The sequence below is a fragment of the Pelophylax lessonae genome (assembly GCF_965119305.1).
Source record: "Pelophylax lessonae genome assembly, chromosome: 12".
Classification (NCBI taxonomy): domain Eukaryota; kingdom Metazoa; phylum Chordata; class Amphibia; order Anura; family Ranidae; genus Pelophylax; species Pelophylax lessonae.
This window is the reverse complement of record NC_138779.1, coordinates 135,688,554-135,707,637: the sequence shown is the minus strand read 5'-3', so window position 1 is coordinate 135,707,637 and position 19,084 is coordinate 135,688,554. Positions and strand designations below refer to the sequence as shown.

At 43.8% G+C, this 19,084-nt stretch overlaps 1 protein-coding gene across 2 annotated transcripts in view; it reads left to right on the top strand.

The window, feature by feature from the left end:
• DIXDC1 (DIX domain containing 1) overlaps nt 1-19,084 on the top strand; it is a 258,363-nt gene that overhangs the window by 69,467 nt on the left and 169,812 nt on the right. For both annotated transcript variants that reach the window (XM_082273246.1, XM_082273245.1), the window contains exon 3: nt 4,487-4,612. In XM_082273246.1, the coding sequence (XP_082129372.1) occupies nt 4,487-4,612 (126 nt within the window). The remainder of the gene's footprint in view (nt 1-4,486; nt 4,613-19,084) is intronic.

Here is a 19,084-nt window from a genome sequence, read left to right as displayed (position 1 = left end):
AAAGTGCAGGCAGGGCACTGGACAAAGCACTAGGGACAAAACTGATTGAAATGGTTTGATACAGTAATGTAATCTTAACAGATTACAATGTATCATGTCATGTTTTGTGTACTTTTTTTTAATTTTCTACCCAGTTCCGCCCCCCTGCGTCGCTGAAGACGGATGCCGGCGTTCTATCAGAATACTGCTACCTATCCGATTCTGCAAACGGAAGTGACGTTCGTAAAGAAAAACTTACTGTGCATGCCCCATGCGTTCCAACATGGCCGCTGTGTGTTCCAATAGCTTTCCTAATGTGACAGAAAAGGAAGCAACTGCGCACATCTTCTTACACCCATGCAAGTCTTGAATTTTAGATTTATTTTACCAGTAAACTGACCTTATAGACTGAATAACAGTATTACATTTCTATTATTATTGTAATGTAAATACAGCAAGTAACCTGTGGGTAGAAAGTGGCAACGTCCATCTTGGTACACCCCGCACTGCGCAACGACAAACTGATTATATAGTGAAATAGACTATTTCACTCAGTGGCGGTGAATTAGTCTATTTCAGTATAAAAGTTGAGTTTACTGCAAAAATAAGTCTGAAATTCAAGAGTTGTTTGGTTGTAAGAAGATGTCTGCTGCTGCTTCGTGTTCTGTCACATTAGTAAAGCTATTGGAACGCATAGTGCCCATGTTGGAACGCATGGCACATGCGCAGTAAGGTTTCTCGGCCGCCACTTCCGGTTGCAGAATCTGATAGGTAGCGTTATTCTGCTAGAGCAGCAGCATCGGGCGGAGGATATCGGGGGATCATAGGGACAAGGTAAGTTTCATTACAGGGTAATCCCGAGTGTGGCTCAGAGTTACCGCTTATGGTACTGAAAATGAACCCCGAGCCACACTTGGGATTACCGCCAGGTAGGTTAAGGTCAGAGAAATTTTGATTTTAACTGGTAAGTTTTTTCTCTGACAGTGGTGACTTGAGGTAGTCTGACTGTCTGTTGTGACCCATAGACACCCCAAATGTCTTATAATTCTACAAATATTACAGATCTGAAGTTACACCTTTACATGATGGATGGGACATGTGTCAATCTTTTCCACAATGGTTGCAATTATTAACACTCTATCGGCTGTATTCTTGTAAAATGTAGACTCCATTGAATAATGATGGCAGCTGAAGTATTGGAGGAGATGAAAACAGCTCAGTTTAATTTTATTCTAAACGGTATTCTTTAATGTATTCAGAGTACAAATAACCCATTTTTACAGTATAATACACGTCACATTAAATCGCTGTGCCAATCTAAGTGGTCATCAAAGTACATTTAAATTCTGAAACCTCCATAAAGAGCACAGATAAATGTGCCCCTTGCTCCATTATTCTACATTTAATGGTATTTTAATCTGCTCTTTTATACATTGTGCAGTCTTTTATAATCACAGATGCAGGACCAGCCCAAAGTACTACCGAGTTTGACCCCTGTCCTATACATCTACTTCTCTTATGACACACAGAAAGAAAGTCACACATTCCCTGCCAAAATCAGAAAGGCACATTAAAAAAGTATCACACTTGAGCAAAAATATTACATAAACTGGAGAAAAGGGTTAGTATTTTATCCAGTCCTGAGATTTACACAATCCTACAGGACAGTTAGAAGGTACCCCTTGGTCACCATCCTGACCCCAGCTGTTGAGTGGACAGTGATAGAGTAGAAGAATGCTGATTAATCATCTCTCTTCCTGTACGAATATATGCATGCAGCACAACTGATTGGCCCTTAGTGATGCTTCTCCCCCCAGTATGAGGGCTGCTGTGCAGGGGAGTGCTGCGTTACTTGCAGGGCCGTCTTACTGAATGGGCACGCTGGGAAGTTGCCCGGGGGCCCCACTTGCCCGGGGGCCCCACCTGCACAGCGACCCAGCCCCAGCCAAGCATTAATCCCGATTTCCGTGTGCATCCCGCCGCCGAATTTATCAGGTGGCAAGCACCTGTTGACCCTGCGCTGCTGTCAGGCCACTTCGGCTGTGGAGGGGGAGCCCACAACTGCAGGAACGCCTGTCTGTCTCCACGGAAACAGGCACACACTGGACAGTCGAGACCCAGCCGCCGAACTTGGAAGCTGTCGTTAGCCTTGCACTGCTGTACCAATAAATATCGCCTTATCCATCATTTTTATTCTCATGGGTGATTGTGTAGGCAGGACCCCCGTGCACTGCATTGCCCGGGGGGCCTATAATGCTCCTAAGATGCCACTGATTACTTGCTATATTTTCATATCTGCTTTGATTTCTGATTTAACAGATTGCATGCATTGCATAGATTTCTATTTCCACACCACCACTACCAATGGTTGACAGGTGTGCATGATGCCTAAATATTGCCCTCATCACATGTCAGAGAAGCTGGCATCTGACTGTTCACTCCCTGCTAAGGAATGGATGTATTGGATGCAGTGACATAAAGAGTCTCATAAAAATACTAACTACCACAGAAGAAAGATTATACAGACAGTGGAGAAGCTTGGAATAATGATTCATTAGGGAAGATTAAATAAAAATGGAGCCCTCAGAATCTGGTGTAGCTGTGCATTGTAGCCAATCAGCTTCTAAATTCAGCTTGTTCAATGAGGCTTTGACAATAAAACCCGGAAGCTGATTGGATTCTATGCAGAACTGCACCAGATTTTGCATGCTCTAGTTTTAGTAAATCCCCCGCACTGATAGTAGTAAAATTGGGGGCAAGGGGAGTAGGACTACAATGACCAGGGGATTACATACTGTTAATCTCACATGCTCTTGTAATTTTCAAATAGGGGAAAATTTTGGGATTTTTATAGGATGAGAATAGCGCCTCTCTAGCCATTAAGGTTATACATGTGGCCTTACCTGCTAAGATTCAGTGGTAATTTCTGTCTACATGTCTTTTAAAATTTGGCTTCAATAATTTCTGTATTCCATCTGACTATATATATCTGCTGCATGTTATGGTTATCTATTCCCGTTTTCCTCTCATTTCTTCTGACAATTACTGTGAAGCCAGGAAGTTTAAAAATGTCAAGGGAATAATAGGAGTGAGCTGGCTGTAATGCACACTCCGAGCTTTTATGGAGCCGATTCATAATTGCAATTTTTTGATCCCTTTATCATTTTGCAATCTGACACATGTAACCAAGCCAGCAACATGACCATCCGTAGGAAAGTCTTACATTAATGCAATTAACTGATGTGAAATGTAAAGTGCCTTAAAAAAGTATTCATACCTCTTGAAATTTTCCACATTTTGTCATGTTACAACCAAAAACGTAAATGTATTTTATAGGGATTTTATGTAATAGACCAACACAAAGTGGCTCATAATTGTGGAGTAGAAGGAAAATGATAAATGGTTGTTAAATTTTTTTACAAATATCTGAAAAGTGTGGCGTGCATTTGTACTCAGCCCCTTCACTCTGATACCCCTAACTAAAATCTAGTGGAACCTCTGAGTCCAAACTTTGTAGAACCACCTTTCACTTCAATTACAGCTGCAAGTCTTTTTGGGTATGTCTCTACTAGCTTTGCACATCTAGAGTGACATTTTTATCCAGTCTTCTTTGCAAGACTTAACAAAATGTGGAACATTTCAAGGGGTATGAATACTTTTTCAAGGCACTGTACCTAATAGATTTTATGTGGATGGATTTGTTGCTGCTTGCATAAAAATTCAACAGGGAATGTGGCAACGACTGATAGTAATCCCAACAGGTAAGCAGACTCTGATGCTAAGGTGCTGCTATCATCCATATCTACCAAAATATCAGTGATAGGTGGACTGCCACTTTAAACACAGAACCTAATTGGTTGATAGGAACTCTGTCTCTTCTCATGCTCTGGATTTATTTTTCTATACCATTCTCTGTGTTGGCTGGTCTTTAGAAGGGGTTGGCATGTTTGAGTAAGTAGTGTAAGAGAAAAGCCTACTGTTAGGATGATAAATATCTGCCATAACAGTCTGCCATAGCAACCCACTTGTGTACCACAGAATGTGCCTGGGCAATATACAGGGAATAAGTCAGTATGTGCAGTAGATTGGTGGCTGCAGCACCACAAGTACAGACATTCCCATTTAAATAAGCTGCCCAATGACAGCCACCTAGCTGTCCAAGGTGGGCAAAGAGCACATAGAGTGTATGCACCACCTGACAAATAGTAACACTTTAGGATTGATTTACTCAAACTGGAAAGTGCAACATCTGGTGCAGTTCTGTATAGAAACCAATCAGCTTCCAGGTATTTTTGTCAAACCTTAATTAAACAAGCTGAAGTTAGAAGCTGATTGGCTGCCATGCACAGCTGCACCAGATTTTGTACTCTCTAGTTTTAGTAAATCAACCCTTGTGAGTCCACACTCATCAGTATGCATGCTGTGCTTTTGGCAAAAAGGTTTTAATTAAATGCTTGATAATATGGGTTAATTAAGGCATTAGTAACATTGCTTTTCTCTCGTACAGCCGGTGAGAAGCTCAGTGGAATTCATGAGCAGCCAAATAACACACAGGAAATGAGAGACAATGTGGAACAAGTACTACAATTTATGGCTTCTAAAAAGATCAGGATGCATCAAACAACAGCAAAAGGTAGGCGTAGCAGTGTGATAATTCAACATTTATTATAGCTGGACACTAAGTTATATTACTTTATGGATGAAAAAACCTAGATGGCACTATAAAATAATAGGTGTCCTGGGCAGCCGCTCTGCCTTGTATCCTTACTGTGGCAAAACGGGTATTGAGAATTGTCTGTTAATGTTTTCATTTATCCAGGTCATAGTATAGCTAATAATAATCACATTCTACTGGACTTGTTCTGTAAGTTATAGATTTTTGCTACCCATCCAAGCTGCTTCTTTGGACCTGTTAAGTATCAGGAACATGCCTCAGAATTACCGTATTTATCGGCGTATAACACGCACCTAAATTTTAGGGCAGAAATTTCAGGAAAAAAGCTGAAATTTAAAATAAACAGCTTTAAACTCAGAACATTTTTTTTAAATTAAATGTAGTCTTACCAGTGCCCGCAAATGCAGCCTCATCAGCGCAGTGTCCTTAAATGCAGCCTTGCCAGTGCAGTGCCCATACATGCAGCCTCGTCACTGCAGCACCCATACATGCAGCCTTGCCAGTGCCCATACATGCAGCCTCGCCAGCGCCAGTGCCCATACATGCAGCCTTCGCCAGTGCCCATACATGCAGCCTTCACCAGTGCCCATACATGCAGCCTTTGCCAGTGCCCATACATGTAGCCTTTGCCAGTGCCCATACATGTAGCCTTTGCCAGTGCCCATACATGCAGCCTTTGCCAGTGCCCATACATGCAGCCTTTGCCAGTTCCCATACATGCAGCCTTTGCCAGTGCCCATACATGCAGCCTCGCCAGCGCCCATAATTGCAGCCTCGCCAGCGTCACTATACACATCACTAAAGATCTCCAGAAAGTAGTGCCGAGAGGTAGAAGGGGGGGGGCGGTGCCGAGAGGTAGAAGGGGGCGAGCGGCGTCGAGGAAAAGGAAGTCCGCGCTCTCATCGGAAGTCCCGGCGCCTATGATTGACGTCGGCATAGGAGGCGGGACTTCCGATGACAGCGCAGACTTCCTTCTCCTCGGCGCCGCCCGCCCCCTTCTGACTCTCGGCGCTGCCCGCCCCCTTCTACCTCTCGGTGCTGCTTTCTTGACATTTCTTTTTTATATCGGTGTATAACACGCACAGCTAATTTTTCCTCCATTTTTAGGAGGAAAAAGTGCGTGTTATACGCCGATAAATACGGTATAGTCACACTGGTAACTCAGTCACCTTAATCCGATCACGCTGATTGTCTAAGAACATGATGGAAGGTGTGAAATTTGTGACACCACCCTTTTCTATTTGTATAATCCAGTAAACTTCCTGCAGTAAAGTTTGGGCCATTTGTTAATCATTTGAGTTACATTGATGTGGCAGAGATGTTAAAACAGCCTTAGGGTCCTTTCACAAGAGCTATCTGCTCAGATCCGCCTGTCAGTTTTTTAGGCGGATCTGATCAGATCCCCCATGCATCCCTATGGGGCAGCAGATGTCAGCAGAGACATGTCCGCTGAAACCTGCTGTCATCCGCATCCGATCCTGCCCGTGAAATCCGGACGGATTGAATCCCTATTTTCTATCCATCCAGGGGATCGGATGAGAGCGGTCCGCTCTCATCCGATTCCCCCATAGAGATGCATGGGGCTCTGACATCTCCCTCTCCGCACTCAGAGCGGAGAGGGAGCCGTCACCTGCCTGATCAGCGGGGATCTGTGTATCGATCCCCCGCTGAGCAGCATGGATCCGCCTACGGAGGCGGACCGTGTGAAAGAAGCCTTATATGTGGTTGACAGGTGGTGTTAAAGGTCCCCACCCCATTTAGGAATAGTTGTTCCAGTTCAACATAGATCTCTTTTGCTCCTCTTTTAAATCATTTGTACTTTGTGTCCAACATGTGTGCCTCATGTAGGAAGACTGCAGAGGCTACCCTCCTATGTTGAGCCTTCCATTTTGTTTTCCCAGGCTTCCTTCACTACACTGAGTTGCCTATGCCAGAATACTTCACTTGTGTTTGGGTTTTTGTTTTAACGACCAGCCGCCGTGGTTATACTGCAAAATTTATGAAGGCGCCTAATACCCAACTACAATAAACTTTTGTATTATAAACTTCTGCCCCTTTAAATGTGATGAACACATAAAAACGTGAAAAAGTATAAAGTAAGGCGCTGTTAGTACATGTGCATCTGTATATGTGCATAGACTCAAAAAATGAAAAATTATATAATTATCAGCGTCTATAAACTATGAATCCATAAAGTGCATCAAAAAATTGCATATAAAATAAGACACTATCATCAATGTGTAACTATAAAGTGTCAACTTACATATATTCCATAAGTGCATAGGTGAATATGAAAACAATACAGTACAATTATCATACACATAGCATAATACACAAATCGCTGTGCACACTGAAAGTGCTCATGTGCATAAATAAGCTAAAATGCAAATAGTGAATAAAAAACAATTCAACATATGAATGAGTGTTAAACAGATGAATATAGTCCATTAACCATAAAATAGAAGTAAATGGTCTGCCCAAACACCAACACCGTGCCTGTAGAGTTGCTTTTTTAGAACCTTTCCACCTCGTGAACCAATCCATACTAAAATGCTCACCAGAAGGTCTCAGGCCACTGGGACCTAAACTGCCTTTCAAATACCTGGTTGCCAAATCCCATATACCACGTTCTCTCTCCTCTCCACAACCGAGATGTATATGAAAGCAAAGGACATAAACAAATAATAGTGCAACTCTGTTTTATTGAGGAGCCAATATACACACTCAAAGTAATGTGCTTACAAAGAGAAGTGCCCAGACCGGCACTAGTGAGAACCGCCAAAGCAGAAATTGCGCCCCCCTCCATATAACCAGCTGACTCGCTCACCCTTCACCAGACACTCTGAGGCCGCGGCCGGCGTGTGTTCCACGAGAGTGCAGGAAGTGACGTCACTGGATTAACTGGAAGCTCAGATGGTAAACAAACCACAATACATTTCGCTGGGTAGCGTCATCAGGAAGTCTCATCAGTAAAAAATAAATAAAAATAATCATGGCGGATGATACCAAGGGTAATGGACTCAATTTGACTAAATATTCTCTATCCAAACTTTGATCCTTTGGAGTTACAGAAAGGAAACACTGGCAGGAATTTATGTCCACCTTTTCCCCTTTCTCCTTCTCTGTGGCCTTTTTTGAAGGGACGCCCCTTCGGCCATAGCAGTGATCCTTGAGGGATAAGCCTCAACACTACGTGACAATATTCTCTGTTATTTCAACTATATATATATCATTCTCTTTGTTCTCTATCCTGGCATTTCTAATTCTCTTGATGGATGATAGTGTTTCTAACACAAGGCTCTCAGACCTTTACAAGTGATATTAGTGGCAATGACAGATTCCTATCCAACAGATTCCTGAAGAAGGGTATACTTGAAACGCGTTGGTCTCTTTGGAACGTAAGAGTTATCTCAGTCACTTGTTAACATGACCTTTTTACACCTGTTTACCTGTTTACATGAACTTTTGTACACAATTTTAATGTTTGTATAATAAAATTACTTTTTATTTAAATCTGACTAGCTTACATTGTGTTGGATGTTTGGTCGCCTATACAGTATAGTCCCACCCCCCCCCCAGGGGAATCCCCCATTTTTTTGATTTACTTGAACTAACTTTCCGGTCTCAGGGAGCCCCTGCTAATAATTTACTATATCTGCAGTTCAACAGGTTCAGTTAACTGCTGCTAGCTATATTGAGTGTGGTTGACACAGGAAAAACTGTAGGAGCCAAAAACATTGGTTTTAGGTTGTTTATCTTTGTCATTTGGCAGTGAAAACCAGCCAATGTTCTAAATCCATTGATCATTTTGAAATGCAGTCTTCACTAACATTTGCTTATGCATTTTTCATCATATACAACCCCTGGCAAAAAGAATGGAATCACCAGTCTTGGAAAATGTTCATTTGATTGTTCATTTGTGTAAAAAATAATCAATAAATAATCACAGACATACCTCAAAACTATTTATATTTAACATTCCAACCTTCTGCCTTTAAAATGGTTGTAAACCTACTTTTATAACTTTTACCTATAGGTAAGCCTATGATAAGACTTACCTATAGGTGCTGTAAATATCTCCTAAACATGCACCGTTTAGGAGATATTTACATGCATGCAGCCGATGATGTCAGTATACGATGCATACTAGCACATTATGCATTTACTTTGTTCGGAAAAATAAAAGAAAAAAAAGGAAGAAGGTTTACTTCCTCTTTAACCACTTGCCTACTGTGCACTTTCACCCCCTTCCTGCCCAGGCCAATTTTCAGCTTTCAGCGCTCTCACATTTTGAATGACAATTGCGCGGTCATGCTACACTGTACCCATATGAATTTTTTTTCAAACAAATAGAGCTTTCTTTTGGTGGTATTTAATCACCTCTGGGTTTTTTATTTCTTACAAAAAAAATGAAAAAAGTCAGAAAATTTAAGTTTTTTTCTTATTTTCAGTGAGTAAAAAATAAAATGTTATTTAAAATAAATAAATTTTTCTCCTTCACTGATGTGCGCTGATGAGGCGGCACTGATGGGCACTGATAGGCTGCACTGATGGGCACTGATGAGGTAGCACTGATGTGGAGGTCCTAATATGCCGCACTAATGAGCACTGATAGGTGGCACTGATAGGCGGCACTGATGAGCACTGATAGGTGGCACTGAGAGGTGGCACTGATGGGCACTGAGAGGTGGCACTGACAGGCGGCAATGATGGGCACTGAGAGGTGGCACTGACAGGCGGCACTGATGGGCACTGAGAGGCGGCACTGATGGACACTGATGGGTGGCACTGATGGACACTGACGGGTGGCACTGATGGGCGGCATTGATGAGCAGCACCATCAGTGCCCACACTCAGTGCCCATAGTGCTGCCAGTCAGTGCTCATCAGTGCCTAGATGAGCAGGCACTGACTGGCAGCACTATGGGCACTGATTGTGGGCACTGATGGGCACTGATGGTGGGCAGTTATAGCAGTTAATTTCCCTCTTGTGTAATCAGGGCACTGGCGATTAGTGCCCTGATTACATTTCTCTGTGTCCCCTATGAGGAGGAGCCGCTGATCGGCTCTACTCGGCTCACAAACTGACAGTGTGAGGCGAGGAGAGCCGAATAACGGCTCTTCCTCATTTACATGTGACCGGCCGTGATTGGACACAGCCGATCACATGGGTAAAGAGTCATGTCATTGACTCTTTACCGAGATCGGGATCGCGCCGGGGGGCGCGCGAGAGAGGCTGTTCTTGTGGGCCGTCATATGAAGGCGCCCCAGGATAATAGGTACACCGTTCCGCCGTCATTTGACGGCGGGCGGGTAGTAAGCGGTTAAGGAACGCTTAAAAAAAAAAAAGAAAACTTTAGTCAATTGCAACTGTTTTTGCAGATCAAGCCGAGGGAAAAAATGTGGAATCACTCAATTCTGAGGAAAAAATTATGGAATTACCATGTACTTTGCAGTTCTAAAACCAACATCTGCATCAGATGACATCTGCTAATTAGCCTGCAGTTAAAAAGCAGTGCTTGCACACCTTGGTAAACTGTTGCACCAACCTGATTGACATGAATCATAACTCCAACACACATGTCAGTTGAAACAAAGGAGAGGATTATAAAACTACTGCACAAAGGTAAATCATCACAATGTTGCAAAAGATGCTAATTGTTCCCAGTCAGCTGTGTCTAAAATCTGGACCAAGTACAAATCAAATGATTGTTGTTAATTGGCAGCGTACTGGTAGACCAAGGAAGACATCAAAGCACCAAGATAGAAAACGAAAAGCAATATGCCTTGAAAATAGAAAATACAAATAGAAAATACACAACAAAAGAAATTAGTAACAAATGGTCAGAAACTGTCAATGTCTGTGACCGAACGGTAAGACATCGCCTAAAGGAAATGGGATTTACATACAGAAAAGCCAAACGAAAACTATCAATAACACCTAAACAGAAAAAAACAAAATTACAGTGGGCTAAAGAAAAGCAGCCATGAAGTGTGAAGGACTGGATGAAAGTGATATTTAGTGATGAATCACCAATCTGCATTGGGCAGGGGGATGATGCTGGAACATTTGTTTGGTGCCGTTCCAAAGAAATGTATGAAGACGACTGCCTGAAGAAAATATGCACATTTCCACAATCATTGATGATATGGGGTTGCATGTCAGGTAAAGGTATGAGGAAGATGACAGTCAATAAATCTTCAATAAATGCACAAGTTTATTTGGAGATTTTGGACACTTTTCTTATTCCATCAATTAAAAGGATGTTTGGTGATGATGACATTATTTCTCAGGATGATAACGCATCATGCCATAGGGCAAAAGCCTTGAAAAAACTTTCCTTCAAGAAAGACCTATAATGTCAATGGCATGGCCTGCAAATAGTCCGGATCTCAATCCAATCGAAAATCTATGGTGGAAATTGAAGAAAATGGTCCAAGACAAGGCTACAACCTGCAAAGCTGATCTGGCAACTGCAAAAAGGGAAAGTTGGAGCCGGAATAATGAAGAATGCTGATTATCGATAGCTTGAACTCCCTGAGGTATGGATTTAACTGTTATAAAAGCTGGAGGTGGTGCTAAAAAGTACTAGTAGTGTGCTGTAGTGTTTTTTTTTTTCATGATTCCATAATATTTTTCTCAGAACTGAGTGATTCCATATTTTTTTCCTCTTCTTGATCTGCAAAAAAAGTTGCAATTGACTACAGTTTTCTTACTTTTTAATTTTTTTAAGTGTTTCTTAAAGTCAGAAGGTTGGAATTTATTTTAAATAAAAATAGTTTGAGGCATGTCTGTAATTCATTTTTTTTTTTCTACACAATTAAACAATTGTGGTGATTTTTTTTGCCAGGGGTTGATTTCCGTTTCATTTAATTGGATTTGCAATATGTTGAATTTAAAGTGAACTTTTGCAATGCCCATGTGCAACAAAGAAACAGGTTATCTTTAATACCCCTGTTCCCCATATCACATAGACACCCGGCCTTCCTATTGCCACCCCTCCATTCGGCTGCTGGGAGCTGGAGAAGCCGTGAAAGTTATAAAATGCTTAAAGCTAAGCATTGGTTCCTTTTTTATTTTCGATCAGCTGATCGTAAAGGAATTTATAAATTCCTCCATCCACACAAGCAAAGTGGATGGAGGAATCCACCCTGATGAGACTGTGTGTATTCTGACATTGAAGACTCTCCACTGTCACAATACCTTATTGTCATGTACGATATGTAAAGTCCATCACTATGTACCCATCGTATACTGGAGAGTCTCTTGTGTAAAGTATTGTGGAATCTGGAAGTCGCATGAACTACTTGAACTTTTTCTACTATTTAGTGAGTTTTTCTTGTGTCTCCACAGATTTTGTGGAAGTTTTTTGTCTTCCTCAGCTTTATTGTAAACTGAAAAATGTGTTTAATAAAAATGACCTGATTGAAAAGAAGACTCTACTGTCAGAATACACTGATTGGCTGCAGCCGCTGATCGAGAAACATTTTCCAGCATTTCAGTTCAACCGTTAGATCGACTTCTGTTAAACGGGATTGGGTACACATGGATCAAAATTCAGCTAAATGCAGCTGATGTGGTAGCATGCATTCACTCAGTACATGATCAGAATCTAAAGCTTTGCTGGATGCCCTTTTGTATTGAGCTTTTGTGTTTAGTACAATTCCTATCCAACAAGAGCTCAGTAGCTCATTTTCGCACACGTGTCTTAGCCAAATTTTTTTGCTATATTCTTACCCTTGCTGTTCTGAAACTCCTTTTTGTAAAGGGACTCAAATCAAATGAAATTCCACACATTGGTAGTTTTGCAATATGTTACTTATTGTTCTCATCTGAATAGAAGGAAGTCTGCTTCAGAAAAGTGTAATAAACATAGAATTAAAATGACTTGTGCTGATTACAAGATAAATCTACATAAGACACATCTGCTGCCTGATCTCAATGCTCACACACTGCTGGAGTGTTTCCTTTTGTTGAGATCTATCATCAGGTTATATGAGGGCAGTATCAAGTCGATGTGTGCACAAGTGTAACTAGTAGGTTTCCACTTACTAACTAGCTAAGTAAAGATACAATTAAAGGTAAAAATACATATTCAACTACTATGCAGCCTTAAGCAGGCCTTATATTCTGCAATTTTCTTTCCTTCCACCATCCCAGAGCACTATTGTGCTCTGCCGACAGGAAGCCTAGATGGAGTCTTTTGTCTGCTAGACTAAGGCCGGGTTCACACTGCTCTGGCATGAAAGTCGGACGACTCCTGATCTGACTTTGCCCTACTACTTCATGTCTGACTTCCATGCGACTTCAATGAACGGGATGCAACAATACCAGGCTCTTTGAGTGTGGTATGGATCTGGGGGGGAACCCCACACCAAAATAAAATAAAAACCGCATCGAAATCCACACCAGACCCTTATCTGAGCATGCAGCCCGGCAGGTCAGGAAACCTGGACCATACCAGGCTACGTGCCATCAACATGGGGGGGGGGGGTGCTTTGGGGCAGAGTAGGCTCTGCGCCCCCCATCCCAAAGAACCTTTCTCCCATGTTGATGGGGACAAGGGCTCCTTCCCGACAACCCCTTGGCGGTGGTGGGGGTCTGCGGGCAGGGGGCTTATCGGAATCTGGAAGCCTCCTTTAACAAAGGGGCCCCCAGATCCTGGCCACCCCCATGTGAAGGAAGAACCAGAGGAAGAAGACAGCGAAGAGACAAGAACTGGAGGAACTATAGGGAGAAGAACCAGAGGGAGAAGACATTACTGGAGAGGGCACGTGGCCTAGTATGGTCCAGAAGAGGGGGGGGGGTCGCTCGCTTGTCCCCCCCCCCTTTCCTGACCTGCCGGGCTGCATGCTCAGATAAGGGTCTGGTATGGATTTTTGGGGGAACCTCACACCATTTTTTTTTTAAATTTTGGCGCAGGGTTCCCCTTAAAATCCATACCAGACCAAAGGGTCTGGTATAGTCTTGGGGGGGGGGGACCCCACACCATTTAAAAAAAAAAAATTAGTGTGGGGTTTCCTCTTAAGATCTATACCGTACCTAAAGGGCCTGGTATGGAATTTAGGGGGACCCCACACCATTTTTTTATTTTATTATTATTATTTTTGGCGTTCGGTTCCCCTTCAAGATCCTCAGAGCGCATTTTGGATGCCACAAGTCAGATCAGTTAAGATGATGATCCGCCTTCAATGATATTTAATGGGTCGAAGTCGGACTAAAGTCCGACTTGTGTCAGATCAGTTAAGACGGCTCTCATAGGGAACCATTGATTTATACACGTCCTGCAACATGTGCTCCCAAAGTTGGAGTGTATGTCCGACCAATGTAAACTGGGCCTGAGCAGGACACACCTGGGTGAACTGGCTGGTCTTGCTTTGGATTGAGCCAAGGTTGCTGAACTGCGGAAAACATACTCTTTGGGACCCCCGAAGCAGACGGGAAACCCCAAACCCTGGTGTGGGACGGGCACAGTGGCAGTGAGCGGATTTCTTTATTTTTTTACCAGCACTTGATGAACTACGGTATATTCTATTTGCTGAAGACAAGGTGTTTTTCTGTTTTGCCTGCTTTTCTTTTGGGATAAAAAGAAGTTTGCTTTAACCAACATGCTTGGCTAATAATCTCGGGCCTTTCATATGACACATGACCACTGAAGTAGGGAGATAACGCAGTGCATTTGTGTTTAGTGCAAAGATGTAAGGGTGAAAAAAAATATTTTTCTTTTCAAGTATAAATCCTTATAATTGGATGTTCGAAGCGCACACACATCTTATCAACTCATGTACATCAGGTCCTTAGGTTGGCATTACATGGCGCAACAGTTAACATGCAGAGGACCTGATTGAAGTATCTCTTGCAGTATTTGGTGAATATTGGGCCACATAGAGAGATAATGAGAGATAAGGGAGATGCAGCTTAACATATACCTCAGTGTTTATCATTCTGTTGTATTTACAGCATATTGTTGATTCGCATTTACGCATCTAAAACCTGATCGCATGAATGCAGGTATGAACTCGTTAACATGTATGATAGTGTTACCACCACTTTACTGAATAAATACTCATTCTGCTTTTTTTTAACTGTGACTGGAACTGATTGGATTATCCCATGAAGCGGCACAAACTCCTAGGGATTTACTTTTATAAAATTAGCTAGATGAATATCACAAGCATTTGCCCAGCCATCACAATTTCTGACCATAGGAAAATAGAGAGGGAATCCGCGCTTATGGAAAACTTGAAAATTTCAGAAAATTTAAAAAAATTGTATATACTGTATGTATTGTAATGTTTGGGGGGATCAGCTGGATCGCAGGACACAGGCGTTGCAACCAAAGAAATGTTTATTAACTTAAACAGGCTTCATAGCAGCAAAATAAACACAACAAGGAAAAGACAGTCTCACCGACTTGAAGAGTTCAGAGCTGCTTTTGCAGTCAAACAGTCCCAACTTTTGAAGAGGGGAGCTTCCCCTGGCAATAGGCTCCCAGTCAGCACACTGACATGCACCTTCTCGGCTGTACAAAAGTCCACATTCACCATCCACAGTCTCCTCTATGCTCCACCACACCCGATCTACAACTTCCTGTCCTTCTTAAACCCACTTCCTCTGATCAGTGAGTTAACCCCTTTTGCTCCCTTAAAGGGCCCAGAGCCCAAACAGAGGGGAAATATAGCGTCCTTCAAGGACCCACCCTCTACGACCTGTACATATCCCCCCCCTCTGCCCCAACGCCAAGGAGGTGGAGGCAACAGTGGAGCTAAGACAATGGGCTCGAGAGAGGGCATCTGCATTTTGATGCTGTCTCCCGGGCCTGTGCTCCACTACAAATTTAAATTCCTGGAGTGCCAGGAACCAACGGGTAATCCTGGCATTAGTCCCTTTACTTTGTCTCATCCATGTTAAAGGAGCATGGTCCGAAATCAGCCTAAATTTCCTCCCCAAGAGATAATACCTGAGGGATTCTAAGGCCCACTTAATGGCCAAACACTCTCGCTCAACTATCGCATAGTTTTTCTCCGCTGGTGTCAGCTTCCTACTGAGGAAGACTACCGGGTGCTCCTCACCCTGAACAACCTGTGACAGGACTGCTCCTAACCCTGTATCTGAAGCGTCAGTCTGGACAATGAATTCTCTTGAAAAGTTTGGCGCTATCAGGACAGGGTGTTGGCACAGTGCTGACTTAAGCTCCAAAAAAGCCCTTTCAGCGTCTGCATTCCACTCAATCATGACCGACTTCCGACCCTTAGTCAGATCGGTCAGTGGAGCCGCCAATGTGGCAAAATTGGGTACAAACCTCCTGTAGTATCCCACTATGCCCAGGAATGCACGTACCGGCTTCTTTGTTAGAGGGCGGGGCCAGTTCTGTATCGCCTCTACCTTGTTGACCTGAGGTTTTACCAGCCCTCTACCTACGATATACCCCAGGTATTTCACCTCCTCCATTCCCAACGCACATTTTTCTGGATTCACTGTGAACCCCTCCTTCGAAAGGGAGTCCAGCACTGCCTGGACTTTAGGCAAGTGTGATTCCCAGTCTCTGCTAAAAATGACTATGTCATCCAAATATACGGAGGCATACTCTCGATGAGGTCGTAAAACCCTATCCATTGCTCGCTGGAAGGTGGCTGGAGCAGTTTGTAGTCCAAAAGGCATTCTTTTGTACTGAAAACTCCCCTCTGGGGTAGAAAAAGCAGTTTTCTCTCTGGCAGCCTTAGTCAGGGGGATTTGCCAATACCCCTTAGTAAGGTCTAAGGTGGTGATATACCTGGCTGGGCCTAGTCTCTCGATAAGCTCATCCACCCGGGGCATAGGATAGGCATCAAATTTTGAAACTTCATTAAGTTTACGGAAATCATTGCAGAACCGCAGAGTCCCATTGGGCTTTGGTACCAACACTATTGGGCTTGCCCACTCACTCTGCGATTCTTCAATAACATCCAGGTCTAACATCTTCTTTACTTCCTCTGAAACGGCCTTTCTCTGAGCTTCCGGGATACGGTACGGCCGGACACAAACTTTGACCCCTGGTTCCGTGATAACATCATGCTCGATAACCGTAGTAAGACCTGGCAAGTCTGAAAATTTTTCTTTATTTCTCTGCAAGAACTCCTTTGCTTGCTGACTTTGGATTTTAGACAGTGTATTTGCTACTTGGACACTCTCCACACCAACCTGAGGTTCAAGTCTTACACCAGCCAGGGAGGTCACCGGTTCCCTGTCCATCCAGGGCTTTAACAAGTTTACGTGATATATTTGATACGGCTTCCTCTTGCCTGGTTGGTGGACTCTATAATTTACCTCCCCTATTTTTTCCACAATTTCAAAGGGACCTTGCCATCTGGCCAAGAACTTACTTTCCACAGTGGGAATCAGTATCGCCACTTGATCCCCCACTTGGAAGTGCCTTATTTTAGCGGCCCTATTATATACCCTCCGTTGAGCCTCCTGGGCTGTTTGCAAATGTTCCTTGACCAGGGGCATCACACTCATGATCCTTTCCTGCATTTGGGAGACATATTCAAGAACACTCTTATGCTGAATAGGTTCACTTTCCCATTCCTCTTTAACAAAATCAAGCAATCCACGAGGTCTCCGCCCATACACCAACTCAAAGGGTGAAAACCCCGTGGAGGCCTGAGGCACTTCCCGAATAGCAAATAGGAGAGCTGGTAACAGGCAGTCCCAGTCTTTCCCATCTCTTTGTACCACTCTCTTGAGCATTGACTTCAGAGTCTTATTAAAGCGCTCTACCAAGCCGTCTGTTTGGGGATGGTATACTGATGTGCGCAGCTGTTTAATCCGAAACAGCTTGCACACATCGGCCATAACCCTCGACATAAACGGAGTGCCCTAGTCCGTGAGGATTTCCTTAGGAAATCCAGTTCGTGTGAACAATTGGAATAACTCCCGAGCAATAGTCTTAGAGGAGGTATTCCGCAGGGGTAGCGCCTCTGGATATCTGGTGGCATAGTCAAGGATCACCAGTATATAGGAGTGACCTCGAGCAGACTTTACCAATGGACCCACTATATCCATCGCTATCCTTTCAAATGGGACCTCAATTATAGGCAGAGGGACCAAAGGGCTACGGAAGTGAGTCACCGGAGCGGTTAACTGACAGGTGGGACAGGAGGCACAGTATTTCTTTACCTCCGCTTTCAGACCTGGCCAGTAAAACCGGTCGGTGATTCGTGCTTCTGTCTTCTCCACTCCTAGGTGTCCCCCTAAAACATCGTTATGGGCCAGGTCAAGAACCTTCCGTCTGTATTGTTGGGGTACCAATAGATGGTCTACCACATCTCCTCTTATTTGGTTAACCTGATAAAGCAATTCATTGCATACTGCAAAGTGTGGCCATCGCTCATTTGCCCCTGGCTCTTGTGGAACTCCATTTACTACCACAACCTGTTCCCGTGCCCGGGCCAAAGTGGGGTCCTGCATCTGAGCAGTACCAAATGCCCCCTGGGTAACACCCAAATCTGGTAGAGCAGGGGTAGAGGCCACTTCCTCCTCCTCTTCCCCCAGCATCACCTGAAGAGGAGAAGGTTCCCCCCCCTCAGTATTCAGGTTGGTCTGTGGACCATGTATTTTGGCATCCTCAACAGTTTCAACATTACTTTTATCCAGTTCAACCTTCACAAAATTTGGCAGTTCAGGATTACTTTCCTCAACAGCAGGAACAGAGGACGTTTCTCCCCAGTCTCTGGGCCATTCATGTGGTTGTCCTTGTTCCCACAGTTTTGCAAACAACGGACAGTCTCGTCCTATGATCACATCATGCACTAAGTTTTCCACCACCCCCACCTCTTGAGTACCAGTGCCACATGCCGTGGAGATGGACACCAAGATGAGAGGGTACTCTCTAGTGTCTCCGTGAATGCACACGACCCGTAAAGTTTTGCTTACTGGGCCGATTCTCCCAATAACTCTAGGATGAACCAGGGTCACCATGCTTCCTGAGTCCAACAAAGCCCTGGCAGGAAGGTGGTTTACTCGAACTTCACACTCGAACTTCCCCTCACCAAGATCCAGATGTGTTGTGCATACTTTATGGGCATAAAAAGACCCCTTTTGGAGGACCCCGCATTCCATGGGCTCTTCTTGCAGTGGGCAGTGTGCCCGGGTATGGCCCCAGGAATGACACCGCCAACATTGTATATCCCCCACTTTCCGAGCAGGAACAGGCCTCTGAGAAGGCACAAGGAGTGACTCCTGGCCTTGTGGAATTGGTGCTCCAGGGTTCCGTGGGATTTCCATCCGAGCGGCTGCAGTTGGCCGAACCGGCCGAGACGTGCTGGGGCTTTGGCGCTTGGTAGGGCCAAGAAGATCCTCCACTACCGTATATCGTTCCACCATCTCAACAAGGTGGTTCACTGTTGTGGGGTCTCCATGGCTGACCCATCGTTGAAGGTCGTCTGGCAG